The sequence below is a fragment of the Rhincodon typus genome, chromosome 1, assembly GCF_021869965.1.
Source record: "Rhincodon typus isolate 14 chromosome 1, sRhiTyp1.1, whole genome shotgun sequence".
In the NCBI taxonomy this organism is placed as follows: domain Eukaryota; kingdom Metazoa; phylum Chordata; class Chondrichthyes; order Orectolobiformes; family Rhincodontidae; genus Rhincodon; species Rhincodon typus.
Window position 1 is genome coordinate 82,513,470 of NC_063332.1, and position 14,802 is coordinate 82,528,271.

At 40.7% G+C, this 14,802-nt stretch overlaps 1 protein-coding gene across 1 annotated transcript in view; it reads right to left on the reverse strand.

The window, feature by feature from the left end:
- Positions 1-4,338: 4,338 nt before the first annotated feature.
- The window catches only part of atp8a1 (ATPase phospholipid transporting 8A1), a 41,039-nt gene continuing 30,575 nt past the window's right edge, over positions 4,339-14,802 (reverse strand). Inside the window, exon 6 of the mRNA XM_048600540.1 lies at positions 4,339-4,582. Coding sequence (XP_048456497.1) covers positions 4,339-4,582 — 244 coding nt within the window. The remainder of the gene's footprint in view (positions 4,583-14,802) is intronic.

Genomic DNA, 14,802 nt, shown 5'->3' on the forward strand with positions numbered 1-14,802 from the left:
TTTCAAGAGATGGTTAGATTTTCTCTTTTTGGAAATGTTCGCTGACTGGCACTTAAGTAAAAACAGGAAGTTCTATGAAGATTGAAACAGAGTTGACATTTCAATTCCAGTATGACTCCAAATTTGATAACTAAGTCAGGGTTAGACCTGAGAGAACGGAGTGCAGCAACATCAGATTGAGACAAGTTAGAATGGATAAGGTAGAGACATTAAGGTGACTGATGCCTTGAGAAACTTTTGTAGGAATGTTCTGAGACTGAGATGATTGGATTAGGTTAGGTACAATGCCCACCATGATGCTTGTTCCCGAAGTCACTATTGCTAGGGCTATTTGTTACCACCCTCCGTCAAACACTACTTTGATGATTTAGTTCTTTTATCTATGTTTGGGTACTGCTATGCTTGGCATAATAAAATAAATGCTTTTAATTATGCTTTTTTTCCAAGTTTAAATGATTTACTTAATTGCAGTAAAAATTTAAGGTAACATATCAAAGGCTATTTTGTTCTGTATCTATTTGGAGCTAAAGGTACACAGTCATTATTTTTATGCAATCTAAAATGACTACATTGGATAGTGAAAAGTAATTCTCCCATTAATAATACTGACTGGATAACCTCTCCATTCTGCTACTTATAGTTCTTGTAGAACTTCCCGTGGAAAAGCCTTTCAGTATTTAACATGACATACCTTAATAGTAATGAGAGCTGTCACAAACATGTTCACAGCATAGCATAATTTTAGTGGGAAAATATTATTAAAGAGAAGCAATGTGTTTAACATTTCACAAAATGAGGCATGTCTGGCTATTCAGACTTCTTCCTGCAATCTTCAGTTTCAAAATGCTTTACCCAGTAAATTGCTGGGAGTGTAAACTGACTCATGATGCATCTAGGATGACAGACCAACTGTCTCCTTCATCAAGATTTTAAAGATCAGGAAAAACTAAGAAGGCTGAATTTCGATATCCACTTAGATGCAGAGAAGGAAATGAAAAATAAAGAATTTGAGTGAGAAGAAGAGAAGGAAATAGTAAGAAGGATATTTTAAAATGTTTTAAAAGTATTTAAATGATAAGTAATTACCTGAAGGCATGAGACTCTACACTTGTTTACTTCTGTATCTTCTGGTCCTGGGAAGTTGAATGACCATTATTAACAATTAATAAGTCATTAAAAGGGTAATTATGTTGTTATTTACTGAGATTTAATTTTCTGTAGGTAATGGACAAATACAACAATTTTGTGAAACGTGCATTTTAAGAATAAGATGCGGTTATTGTGAAGCTAACTGCAGTGTCATGCAAATTGTCCAACAATGTCCAATTCTCGTTATTTCTTCTTTGCCATGAGTTGCTACCCAATTTATGTATTGCTCAGAAGTTGCTTTTTCCAGTTAATTCAGGCTAATTGTTATTAGGATCATCATAAGATTTGCTCAGAGTATTGTTTTAAAACCTACAGTAAGGTCCGGTTAATTTCTCAGTTTATGTTGTTTTCCATTCCTGACTATTTTCCATGAGCTTTGTTTCATATTCGTAGTATCTCTTCTCGATTGTTGGGGACAACATCAAAAGATGGTGGAAGGATAGTCGAAATATTTTTAAGGCAGTGTTAAATGTATATACACACACACATTCTTGATAAACAAAGGAGTCTTGATAAACAAAGGCAGATAGTTGATCTGATTACTCCACATTTCTATGATTTTATTGAATGGCAAATTGGGACTGAATGCCCTCTTCCTCCTGATTTATGTGTCAAGTGGATGTTATCACCAATTTATCATGCATCACAACAAAATTTCAAATTATATTCACAACAAATTATATTATTTTCCTATATCTGTGATCTTGCTAAGCTTTTAAACCAATTGGTATAAAGCATGATTGTGCAAATAAAACTTTAAAAGCTCTGTCTACTTTGAAGTCCACTTTGAAGTATTATGTAGCAACTGCACACATTTTAGTTAGGCCAAAGCTCTTTTTAAAAAAAAAAAAATTAGAGAAAGTATAACATTTTGTGATCCATGACTAGTGTTCTGTCGACTTATGTGTAGTTGGCTTCCTGAATGGGAACAGTGTGAGACTTTATTTTGCAGATATAGGGGTACTGCATATCCCACAAATGACTTATAATGTGGAATTAATGGACAGCCTACAATTGTATTGTACTGTTTATACTACATTTGTATATATGAGCAATGGGTCTTGGGGAATGGATCTCATTAGAAAGAAGATAATCTTTGTTTTTATTCCTCTCTTGAGCATTTTGCGCTTTGTGGACCTGACCTTAAATCTCATTTAATGCGGCCTTGCCCACCAAACTTCAACAAGAAAAACCAGATGTGTGCATGCATGTCATTTCACTTTTGAGCTAATGTCAGAGCTGACTAGTTACAGTGAACACACCACAGATGCTATTTCTGCTTCAAGGAGAGAGAGCACGTGAACCCAATTGCTTGACTGCACTGTAGATTGCAACTCATAGCATGGGAATCCCTACTTGAATCACACCCTGTGGTAGTAAGTTCCGTGTGCACAAAATGGGGGACATGTTTCTATGATTCCTCAGTTGATTTATAAATTACAGTTTCAATTTAACAGTTCTAATTTTGGATTTTACCTCAAGTGGAAATTGACTTTGCCTATTTTGTTGAAACCCTTAGTCATTTTGAAGATTATTCCTCCTTTCTTAAACTCTCAAGGCTGTAGTTTCTCTGTCAAATGCAGATCTTTTTTTGTTAGAGGTTCGGCTAGCTCAGTTGGCCGGATGCCAAGTATGCAAGAATCCCAACAATTTGGGTTTAATTCCTGCACTGACTGAGGTTAGTACAAAGGACTCTGCTTCTCAACCTCGCCCCTCGCCTGAGGCATGGTGACCCTCGGGTTAAACTACCACCAATCATCTCTCACTAATGAGAGAGAAGCACTGTGGTCTAGTAAGACTGTGGCAATTTTACCTTTTACCTCTTTTTGTTCTCTGCGGTGGGTATTCTAAATGAAGAAATATGGAATGGTAGCTTTTTATAAAATACAAGTACGTTGAGAACGTACATGAGATTAAAGAAGTTAAACTGTCTGCATTTTTTGGGGACTGATAGCAATGAGTGGCATGTGGCTGGCAAAATAATAGAGAACACGGCTGGTGAGAATTGAGCCTCTTGATATCAGCAGCATTGCGTCCAACTGGAACAGACAATCCTGTTGCCCAAAGGAATCATTAAGTTACACCATAAATCTACTCAAACATTAGCTACTTAATGCTCTTAAATTCTGAACTTTCCAAAGATTTACTCTCACTAAGCTCTTAACTCAAAACCACTACCCCACAGAAAGACAAGGGCAGCAGATACTTGGGAAGACCACCACCTGCAAGTTCATGTCCAAGCCATCATAATGTTGACTTGGAAATATATCACCGTTCATTCAGTGTCATTGGGTCAAAGTCCAGGAACCTCGCTGACAGTATTGTGAGTCTACCTACAGCAAATGGAACACATCAGTTCAACTGACTATCACCTTCTCAAAGGCAACTAAGAATGAGCAACGAAAGCTGGCTCAGCCAACAATGTCTGCATCCTGTGAATGAGTAAAAAGTAATAACCAAGCACAGACTGAGTCCTTATTTAAGATGACACTGAGCTGTATTTACAATTTGTGCTCTTCATTTTAACTGACAGTCTGTTAATTGTTGTTCAAACCACTAAGCAAACCTGACTTCAACTGTTTACATCTATTGACTTGTGTGGTCACTCAAGGTTAAAGGTTTATATTTGTAATCAATAAATGGTTACTGCATTTCACACTTCATTTATTTCATCTTTAAAGATTAATTAATTCACTCAGTTGCTTGTTAATATTCTAATTGAAGATACATAAGATAAAACTAGTGCTCTAAATCACTTTAACTGGTTGATTTCACCATTAAGGCTTGATCAGAGAAGTGAACTCCAGATGGTTTGTTCATGAAGAGTTAGTGACTCATCGGTTTCTTGGGGAATACATTTACCAAGGTTCTTAAAGTGAGGCATTCTTCCAACACTGTTGGAATTAATAATTTAAACAGATCCCACACCTGTAAAAAAGAGAAATGAATTAATATTTAGAGTATTAAGTGGACAGGAAAGGGTAGAAAAATTGAATTGTTAAACTTGTTCTTGGTGATATATAAAACCCCTAAAAGTTCTGGAAACACTCAGCAAATCTGGCAGCATTTATGAAGAGAGAAATACAAGCATTTCTGGCTGCTGACCTTAGATCAGAATCATTTGGATGAAAGGTTAACAATCTGAAGTGAAATCCTGGATGGCGCTGTCACTGTAAGTAGTGTTTGGGCTCATTGGAGCGTCGGTGGCCTTAATGTGGTGGCATTAATGTGCCCGGAGCCTGGACTCCCAACGGCGGAAGTCCCGGAGCCTGGATTCTTGGTGGTGGTGGTGCCTGGAGCAGGGACTGCTGGTGGTGTTGGTGAGGCAGCGGCAGCAGCAGAGCCGGGGTCTCCTGGGTAACTGGCGTCATCACAGTTCCCGGAGCAGGATTCCTTGAGGACCGGAACTCTTTGCAGAAGCTGTGCTTGAGACCTAATTGAACAGAAGATGAACTGTTTTTCCAGTAATTTCTTTTCATCCTTATTGTACCTCAAAATGGCACTGGATTGCGGCGACAAAACACTTTTGTCCTTGTATGTTCAAGATATTAGTGACAATAAATAAATCATCATTCATTCAAACTGGATTTCTCTCCCCAAATGCTATGAGGCCTGCTATTTCCAGCATTTTTCTTGATTTTCAGTTTCTTCATAATTTCGGTTTTGGATTGGCTCAGTGTGATAGCGTGTGATATTGTCTGAATTAGGTTCTGTGCTGCAACTATGTGTTAGTGTGTGCCTGAATTCTACCAGATAAAACCATTACCTGGTGGAACCAACCAAAATAACGTACTGAAAAAACCCACATTCTTTTATAAGAGTTACACCCTATCTTCCAACAAAATATTTGTAATGAAATTTTATTGTAGACAAGTAAAAGCATCATTTCTGGATATAAATAGAGTAATTACATGACCATGTTTTTAATCTTTTGGTATTTAGCAGTACTAGGAAAAGAGAATAGGGGAGATAAAAGCAAAATACTGTGGATACTGAAGATCTGAAATAAAAACAAAGTACTGGAGAAACCCAGCAGATCTGGCATGAAACAAAGTTAATGTTTTGAGTCTGATATCACTGTTTTTCGGCACTTTGGATGGAGTTTACCTGTACTGGGGTGCTCTTGGGCTTGAGTTTATATGTTCTCAAGTCAATAGAAAAAAGAAAACTATAGATTGAATTCCTTGTGTTATTTCAGGCAAGTCTGAAGTCCCCTCAGAATCTTTTACATTTCAATTCAGCCAAGTCTGACTCTTTCAAACTCCAGAGGATTCAGGCCTAGCTGGTGTAGCCTTTTCTGATAAAACAATCTGTTCGTTCCGGATATTAGTCTACTAAACCTCCTGAGCTGCTTTCAACACATTAGATCTTATGTATATATAGTGACCAGTACTGCAGACATGGGATCTCACCAATGCCCTGTGTAACTGACAGATAATCTTGCTACTCTTGTAATAAGTCCTGTCACAATAAAACAAAACATTCTGTTAGCTTTCTCGATTTTCTTGCCCTATCTGCATACTACCCTCTACAATTCATGCACTAGTACACCCAGATCTCTCTGCATCTCTGAGCTCTGCAACCAACTATTTAGTTAATATGCTTTTTTATTCTTTCTGGCAAAATGAACAATTTCACATTTTCCCACATTTTACTCCACTTGCCAGATCTTTGCCTACTCATGTAACATATCTATATTCCTTATGCCATCTTCACTTTCCTAACCATTTTTGTGTCATCAGCATATTTAGCCACCATACCTTTTATTTAAATCATTTATATCAATTGTAAAGAGTTGAGGCCCCAACACTGACCCCTATGGGCTAAATTCATGACACCCTGCCAGCCTGAAAAAGGCCCATTTATTCCTGACGACAAGGTGCAGGGCTGGATGAACACAGCAGGCCAAGCAGCATCATAGGAGCAGAGAGGCTGACGTTTCGGGCCTAGACCCTTCATCAGAAAAGGGGGAGGGGAAGGGGGTTTTGAAATAAATAGGGAGAGAGTGGGAGGCGGATAGAAGAGGGATAGAGGAGAGGATAGGTGGAGAGGAAACAAACAGGTCGAAGAGGCGGGGATGGAGCCAGGAAAGGTGAGTGTAGGTAGGGAGTTAGGAAGGGGATAGGTCAGTCCAGGGAGGACGGACAGGTCAAGGGGGCGGGATGAGGTTGGTCGGTAGGAGATGGAGGTGCGGCTTGAGGTGGGAGGAGGGGATAGGTGGGAGGAAGAACAGGTTAGGGAGGCAGGGACGAGCTGGACTGGTTTTGGGATGCGGTAGGGGGAGGGGAGATTTTGAAACTTGTGAAATCCACATTGATACCATTGGGCTGCAGGGTTCCCAAGCGGAATATGAGTTGCTGTTCCTGCAACCTTCGGGTGGCATCGTTGTGGCACTGCAGGAGGCCCAGGATGGACATGTCGTCCGCCTCCCACTCTCTCCCTATTTATTTCGGAACCCCCTTCCCCTCCCCCTTTTCTGATGAAGGGTCTAGGCCCGAAATGTCAGCCTCTCTGCTCCTATGATGCTGCTTGGCCTGCTGTGTTCATCCAGCCCTGCACCTTGTTGTCTCGGATTCTCCAGCATCTGCAGTTCCTACTATCTCAGCCCATTTATTCCTTTCTGCTTCCTGTTAGCCAATCACTCTTCCATCCATGTCAATGTGTTACACCAGCACCATGAGCCTTTACTTTCCACAATAGCCTTTGATGTGCGCCTTAGTAAATGTCTTGTTGAAATCTAAGTGCAATACATTCACTGATTTCCCCTTTATCCACAGCGCAAGTTCCTTCCTCAAAGAACTCCAGTAGGTTAGTTAAGCATGATTCCCCTTTGATAAAAATCTTTTGGCTCTGCCTGATCAGCTTGAACTTATCCGAATGCCCTGTTGTTATGTATTTACTAATAACTTCTAGCATTTTCCTACGACAGATGTTAAGGTATCTGGCCTGTGGATTCCTACTTTCTGCCTCCAGTCTCTTTCTGAATAAGAGTTACGTTAGCTGTTTTCCAATCTAAAGGAACCTTTCCTAAATCTAATGAGTTTTTCAAATTAAAACCAACACATCAACTATCTCATGAACTAACTTCTTCTGAGACCCTAGAATGAAATTCATCAGAGGATAGGGATACAAGTGATTTGTCTTATGGATGTTTATTGAATACTATACAAGTCAATTAATTCATTGGCCCAAGAAAATGCAAGCTATTTTTTGAACATGGCACATCTTGTGTGAACGCTCGGACATGGTATCCCTTAATGCTATTAATTCGTGTTCTGTTAGTAACTCAAGGTCAGTGTGCTAGAGTGTAAATTGAATATTAACCTGTTTTCAATCATTCAAAGCATGAAAACCAAAATGTAAACTGCCAATTCAACATGTCAAATTGACAATTAAAATGTTTCCCTCAAAACCTTTCTTGCCCAGTACTTCCAGATCTCAAGACCTTTCTCACTCTGTAATGCTGGTGCTCCCTTCCTTAGCTTCCAGATCCCAAAACTCCTGCTTTCCAAAACATACCACTAGACAACAGAACCTCAAAACTGCTGTGTTCCAAGGTTGTGCCCACTGATGACAAAATCTGTATTAATTGTACGATGTTTAATAACATATCCATGTTACTTTGAACAGTGCTAATTTCATTGTTTATTTTTCCTGTTTCTTAAATGCTTCAAAAATAGTGCAAACTGTAGTGAGCCTGATTTATATATGTAAGTTGTCTGACATGACATTGATCCAGAGGAGAGAAAAGTAATTCTCAGAACCAGATCTCTAAATATTTAATACGTTCTATAATATTCAACTGTTGTAAGAAAATATTCAAGTGTAATCTACTGTGATATATGAATATTTCTTTCCAGTGCAGCCATTCTTGCAGCCCCTTCTGTACAAGTCAAGTTGTTATGTTAATGGAATTAAGTATGGTATATGAGATACAAAAGGCAGAATCATTATAGGAGCCTGAGCAACTTGGACTGTAACAAAATATGTAACAGAATCAGGCAGCAATTGAGGGAGGGACCATCTTGGTATCATGAAAAAGTCACACTGTCTTTTATGCTTTTTACAAGCAGTGGAATGTGATTCTTGGCAGAAAAGGGGTGTCTTTGCTGTTTTGATTAATGCCTTGTTAACAGCAAAATTTACCTTAGTTATATTCAGCCTCCCACCGTACCAAACTCTCCAAACGAGCAAGGCATCAGTAAAACTCGACAAGAATTATAGTGTGGGCACTTAATGGATTCATCTTGTCGCTTGATCCAATCAACCTCCATGTTGGAAACTGGGCACCCTCCATGGGCACTGTGTTCAAGGACATTGGCATCTGAAAAGTACCAACCTCTAAGAACTTCCATGGCACAACTCTGATCCACTTACAGGATGTTTCTGCGCCTTGATGCTGCACCAGCAGTATCATTGTAATGCTGCTGCAAGAAGACACACCCAGCTCACGTACTGGACCAGGTTGCATCTCTGGCTCTTCGCTCACTGTTACACTGCTAACTCACTTTGACCCCATCTGGTGCTTACAGCATCTCTGCCTTGCTTTACCGTTATGTACTTTGCCCCCTCAGTCAGGGAACCTGGCTAATATTACTGTTAGCTGCCATGCTGTTTAGCGTAGAGCCAAAGCCTGGCACAAAGTAAAGAAGCTTGTTGTGATCGTTAGCAAGCCCCTTTCAACTCAAAGGGTATAGACTTCGCTCAAGGATCCCTGCACAGTAAGTCCAAAGAAAGCCTCAGATACCAATGTTGGCCCATCAGAGGAAGGATCTTCTCCTCATAAGGGGTAAAGAGCCAAATGACAGGCACCCCACCATGCGACCTAAGTGCTTTTGCCTTGTGTGGGCTGTTTTTGTCCTGGAATGAGAGAGAGGCAGGCATTGCAGATGTCAAAAATGGCTGGCACAGTTCCTACTGCTCAGGCAGGTGGTGAAGTGTCCCATGTGAGTGAATAGGCAACGCAGAGAGCAACCAGGGTTAGTGGTGTTAGGGGGTGGGATGGATGAGGGTAAGTGAAGGAAAAGTTTGCAAGCAATTATGAGTGGTAAAGCATGAGCCTTGGGAGATGGTACATTAGCAGACAGAGAGAGAGAGTGATTGTGGAGAAGATGGTGGCTTTAGTTGGAGTGGCCAAGGACATTGACCTTCTCTGGAGGGCATTCCTCCAGATGATTGAAACTGCCTTAACCTCTGATCAGGCAAAAGCGGTCAGGTGTGGTGTCATCCAATGCTTGCCCTGCTGGAAGAAGAAGTCCTGCATTTGCACCACCCAGTCCAGCAGCATGCCCTTCAAAGCAGGGTGCCTCTTTTCTCCTGTCGGCCATGTCCAGGGAATATGCCAGGAACCACACAGGACAGCTCCAGACTAACAGTGCTTGTTCAGGTGTTCGACGGTGTCTTAAGGCTAGCACGAATGTAAATGATGCTGGTGAATTCCAAAAGATCTGCTGAGTGGCAAGTTGTTCCAGGACAAAGCATGGAGTATGATGCTGCAAAAATTGGATGTGAAACATGCCATGTGGTGAATTTTAGTGATCTAATGGTGGTGAGTTTGGTAAGATATGGTGAGAAAATACGCTAGGCCTTGAGGAGGGAATCACTCCAAAAATTTGGTGCAAGTTGGACTTAGCTGAAAAAAAAATTCAGCTCAACATATCTGATGCTGTAAGTATACTTGGTTTCCAGTTCGGGTGTTCTAACAGCCTCTACAGTACGTGTATAAATACATTCAACAGTGTTAGTGGCATTCCCTCGGAATGATGCCAATCAACATAATTCACGTGAATAGCATTTAAAAGGAATTCCCATTTGGTCCAGACAAAACAGAAATTTTTGGATCTGTAGCACCAGGGCTGGATTGTTGTGCTGTTGAAGTTTGTTGTGTGCTCTTGGTGTCTGGTGGTCACCCTTGAGGAGCTAACCCTTGTGTATTGAGCTCAGGGTAAAGGCTGTTTTTGACAATCATGATATTTCTAAAATCGCTGCAACCTCTGTCATAGAAATTCAGTATGTGATGACGCTTGATCTATGCACCCACTCAGAAACTGATCTTCACCTCATTGTTCACTCGTTTCATAAGCATATGACAAAATGGTGTCTTCATTAAGCTTCTCTTCCAACTAAGTCACGCAGCACAACATCTCCCTACTTCAATTAAGAGCATTGCTGAGATCCTGGAAAAAGCAGACCATTTTCTGTATCTTGGGAGCATTCTCTTGACGACAAAGGTAGCCAAAATTTATCACCGCTTGCAAATCAGCTGACTGAGAGAGAACATTTGGGTGGCACGGTGGCTCAGCGGTTAGCACTGCTGCCTCACAGTGCCAGGGACCCGGGTTTGATTCCAGCCTCAGGCGACTGTCTGTGTGGAGTTTGCACATTCTCCCCGTGTCTGCTTGGGTTTCCTCCCACAGTCCAAAGATGTGCCGGTCAGGTGAATTGGCCATGCTAAATTGTCCATAGGGATGTGTAGATTAGGTGGGTTATAGGGGGATGGGTCTGGGTGAGATGCTCTGAGGTTTGGTGTGGACTTGTTGGGCCAAAGGGCCTGTTTCCACACTATGGATTCTATGATTCTATGACAAGCATCTCAAGATGGAGACTGTAGTTCATGATTTACTGGGCAGCAGTGATGCTGTACTCTAACGTGGTGCAGAGAGCCGTAGCAGACACTTCAGAGCACTGAGGAAATAAAATTGATAATAGTCTCATGAAGTTGTGTGAATCCAGTGGTAAGAAAGGCCAAACAACAGCACTGTTGTCTCCCCAATCAAGTTGCTCTGTGTCAAGGCTCTCATCACTCAAAATCATCTCCACTGGGCAGGATGTTCCATTTATATACCTCGCACCAAAACTCTTGAACAAAGGCTTTATCCTTAGAACTTGGTTGTGGCAGGAGATTCTCAGAAGGACAGTGGGACTGCTTTTTTAGGCGTCCTTTAACGCATCCCTGAAGAGGTCAGCTACTCCCGAAAACATATGCAAGTCCCTGGATTACGACAATCCAAAACGAAGGAGGCTTATCCAGAAAGACGACTAATGTATAGAAACTTTGGGAACATGCAGGGCAAAGTCACGGTGGCAGAGGGTGTGCATAAAGTTGCAAATGCTTCATCTACCAAACCTTCCAAGCAGCACGTGTGTCAAATGTGGCAGTGTCTTCAGATTGAGCAGTGTATATCAGCCATCTCCAAACTCTTTAAACCAGAGTGCAAGCAAGTCATTCTCAGGGGCTGCTTGAACAGAAAGAAGGTAATCTTGCGTTTAGTCTTTATTCTTGAACAGACAAATGGTTTTCATGCAAAAATAGTAGCATGCAATTTAGTCATCTCTTGAGTGGCTAAAGATAAATTTGTTAAAAATTGAATTGCATGGATTTTTATTTGCATCATCGATGGGATGTGCCACATAAGTGCCCAGTATTATTGAGTTCCGCCTGCCCCCGAGGTGTGAACAGGTTGACTGAAAATATATTTATTGCTTATTCTTAATTGTCTTTGGTGGCAGTGAACTAAATTGCAGTTGAGTTGGGTGAATCCCACAGTGCTTTCATTTGGTAGATGAGATAGTAGGAACTGCAGATGCTGGAGAATCTGAGATAACAAGGTGTAGAGCTGGATGAACACAGCAGGCCGAGCAGGAAGGCTGACGTTTCGGGCCTAGACCTTCCTTCAGAAAGACGATAGGATTTTGCCTGGAACATGAACAGTCATTGAAATGAGTGCTTTCAGGACTATTATTTTTGTTTCTTTTTGTGTGGTTGACACCGTGTGACCCAGTTAGATTCAGGCAGGGTTGTTCTGTTTTGTTTTGCTGCTGGTGTCAACTGTGTGCTTGTAAAGGAATCCAATAAGTTTATTGCAAGACAGTAAAGACCATGTTCTAGATATTACAGAATGGCTAATGTATAAGTTTTATTATTAGCCCCCTGTGATAGCCTAAAATAGTATTGCCTAAAATTACAACCCAGCACTGTAAACAGCTTATAGAGATACAAATCTGAAGCAATACAAATATTGCTAACAAAACCACTTAAGAAAGCACGTGTGTCCTGTTGTGCCCTTATGAGGCAGTGGTAGTGTCCCTGCCCCTAAACCAGGAGACCCAGTTTCAAGTTCTACTTGCCCTAAAGTAACAATTTAAGACAAATGCAGGAGGTGGTGGTGTAGTGGTAATGTCACTGAACTAGAAGCCCATACTTCTGCGGATATAGGTTCAAATCCCAAAATGGCAGATTGTGAAATTTAAGGGGATGTCTTGTGACACAGTGGTAGTGTCCCTACCCCTGTACCAAGAGAGCCGGATTCAAGTCCCACCTGCTCTAGAGGTGTGTAATAACCTCTCTGAACACGTTGACTAGAAAAATGGGTTAAATTTTTAAAAAATAATTAATCCTATACTCCATCTAACATATTGGCAAGTTGTGACCTAGTGGTATTGTCGCAGGACTAGTAATCCAGAATCCCAGGCTAATGTGTTAAGGGGCTCTTATGGTGCACTGATAGTGTCCCTACTTCTGGATCAAGAGACTTTGGTTCAAGTCCCACCTGCTCCGGTGATGTGTAATAACATCGCTGAATGGGTTGATTAGGAAAAATAGGTTAAAATATTTTTTAAAATCCTGTACTCTCTTGACAAGGATACCCTCCTTAGAAATACTCAATATCCCATTCTGTAAACTGCTACTCTTTTCCCCACTAGTCTCCCAGCCTCCCAGTCTGTTCAATTTAAAACTCTGAAATTTGTGGTGAAATTATTTCCTGATCCTGCCCTCTGCATTTCAGTAACCTCCTTGAGTTGGATATTCCTGCTACTACTCAATGCTCTATTCCTCTGACTGCCTTCCAAGTCCATTATTAGTTGCCATGCTTCACCACACCCAAGTAACTGCCACACCCTTCTGGAGAAACATTGATAAATACCTTTTTGAATTGTCTTGCATTATAATTTAGTCTAACACAAAATAGTTAAAATTTAGGTGGACTGTTACTTCATCGAAATGCTCAAATGCAGAGTTTTTGAGACCAAGACTTTTTTTAAACCAATTTTCTTTCTTCGTGATCAATATCATTTGTTTTATGTTCATTTTGAATCTGTATCCAGCATTTATCTCGAGTTTCTTTTGGATCTTAGTTAAATGGAATTTTATCATAACTTTGTTCTACCATTCATTTGGATCATAGCTGAATATGAACCTCAATTCTGTTTGCTCAGTTTTAATCCAGGTTGCTTGCACATCAACAATCTATTGACCTAAATCTAAAATTCTTATTGATCTAACTTTCACCAGCTTTGGAGAAGAGGTTCCAGATTTTCAACATCCTTTTGTTTATGAATAATCAATACCTAATTTTAAACTTCTGTCTTATTCTGGATTTTCCCCAACCCGGGGACATAGTTTCTATCCAGCTATGATTGCATTCCTTAATTATAAATATTTCAATTTGATCTCCCCTCAACCTTTTTGAATTCCTTGAAATTCAAAACCGAGATAAGCTTGTGCAACCAATCTTCATAATTTTAAGATCTAGTATCATTCTAGTGTCATTCATCAGTCAATGTTGTATTCCTTCCAAAGGCAATATGTTTCCTGAAGTTTAATATGTAAAACTAATCCAACCAGGTTCTGATTAAGACACAGTACATCTGAAGCAACATTTCTTCATTCTTGAACTTCTGCTTTGAGATAAAGAGCAACGTTTCATGACCCTTTTGAATTACTGTGGTCTCACCATTTAGACATTATTTTCACTTGGTTGATTTTGAGTCCATTGTGAATTAATTAATGCTTTCTTGCACTAAGCCAACACCTCTGCCATTTGTTTCAGAGATAGTAGGAACTGCAGATGCTGGAGAATCTGAGATAACAAGGTGTAGAGCTGGATGAAAACAGTAGGCCGAGCAGGAAAAGCTGATGTTTTGGGCCTCGACCCTTCTTCAGAAATGGGGGAGGGGAAGGGGGTTCTGAAATAAATAGGGAGAGAGGGGGAGGCGGAGGCGGATAGAAGATAGATAGAGGAGAAGATAGGTGGAGAGCAGACAGACAGGTCAAAGAGCCTCTTTTTGACCTGTCTGTCTGCTCTCCACCTATCTTCTCCTCTATCCATCTTCTATCCGCCTCCCCCTGTCTCCCTATTTATTTCAGAACCCCCTTCCCCTCCCCCCATTTCTGAAGAAGGGTCTAGGCCCGAAACATCAGCTTTTCCTGCTCCTCTGCTGCTTGGCCTGCTGGGTTCATCCAGCTCTACACCTTGTTATCTCAGATTCTCCAGCATCTGCAGTTCCTACTATCTCTAAGATCAAGTGATTCTTTTGAAGGGTTTCAGGGGAGTAGAGACATTAAGAGGAATGCCAGGAGGGCAATAAAAAGGGGATATGAGATAGCCTTGGCAGATATGGTTAAGGATAATCCAAAAGGATTCTACAAGAACATTAAGGGCAAAAGAGCAACTTGGGAGTGAATAGGGCTCCTTAAAGATCGCCAAGGTCAATTACGTGTGGAACCACATGAGATGGGATAGCTACTAATTTTGCTTCAGTATTTACAGTGGAGAAAGACATGGAAGCTGGGGAGCTCAGGGAAATAAATATTGATGTCTTGAAAACAGTCCATATTACAGAAGAGGAGGTGCTGGAAGTCTTAAAAAGCAT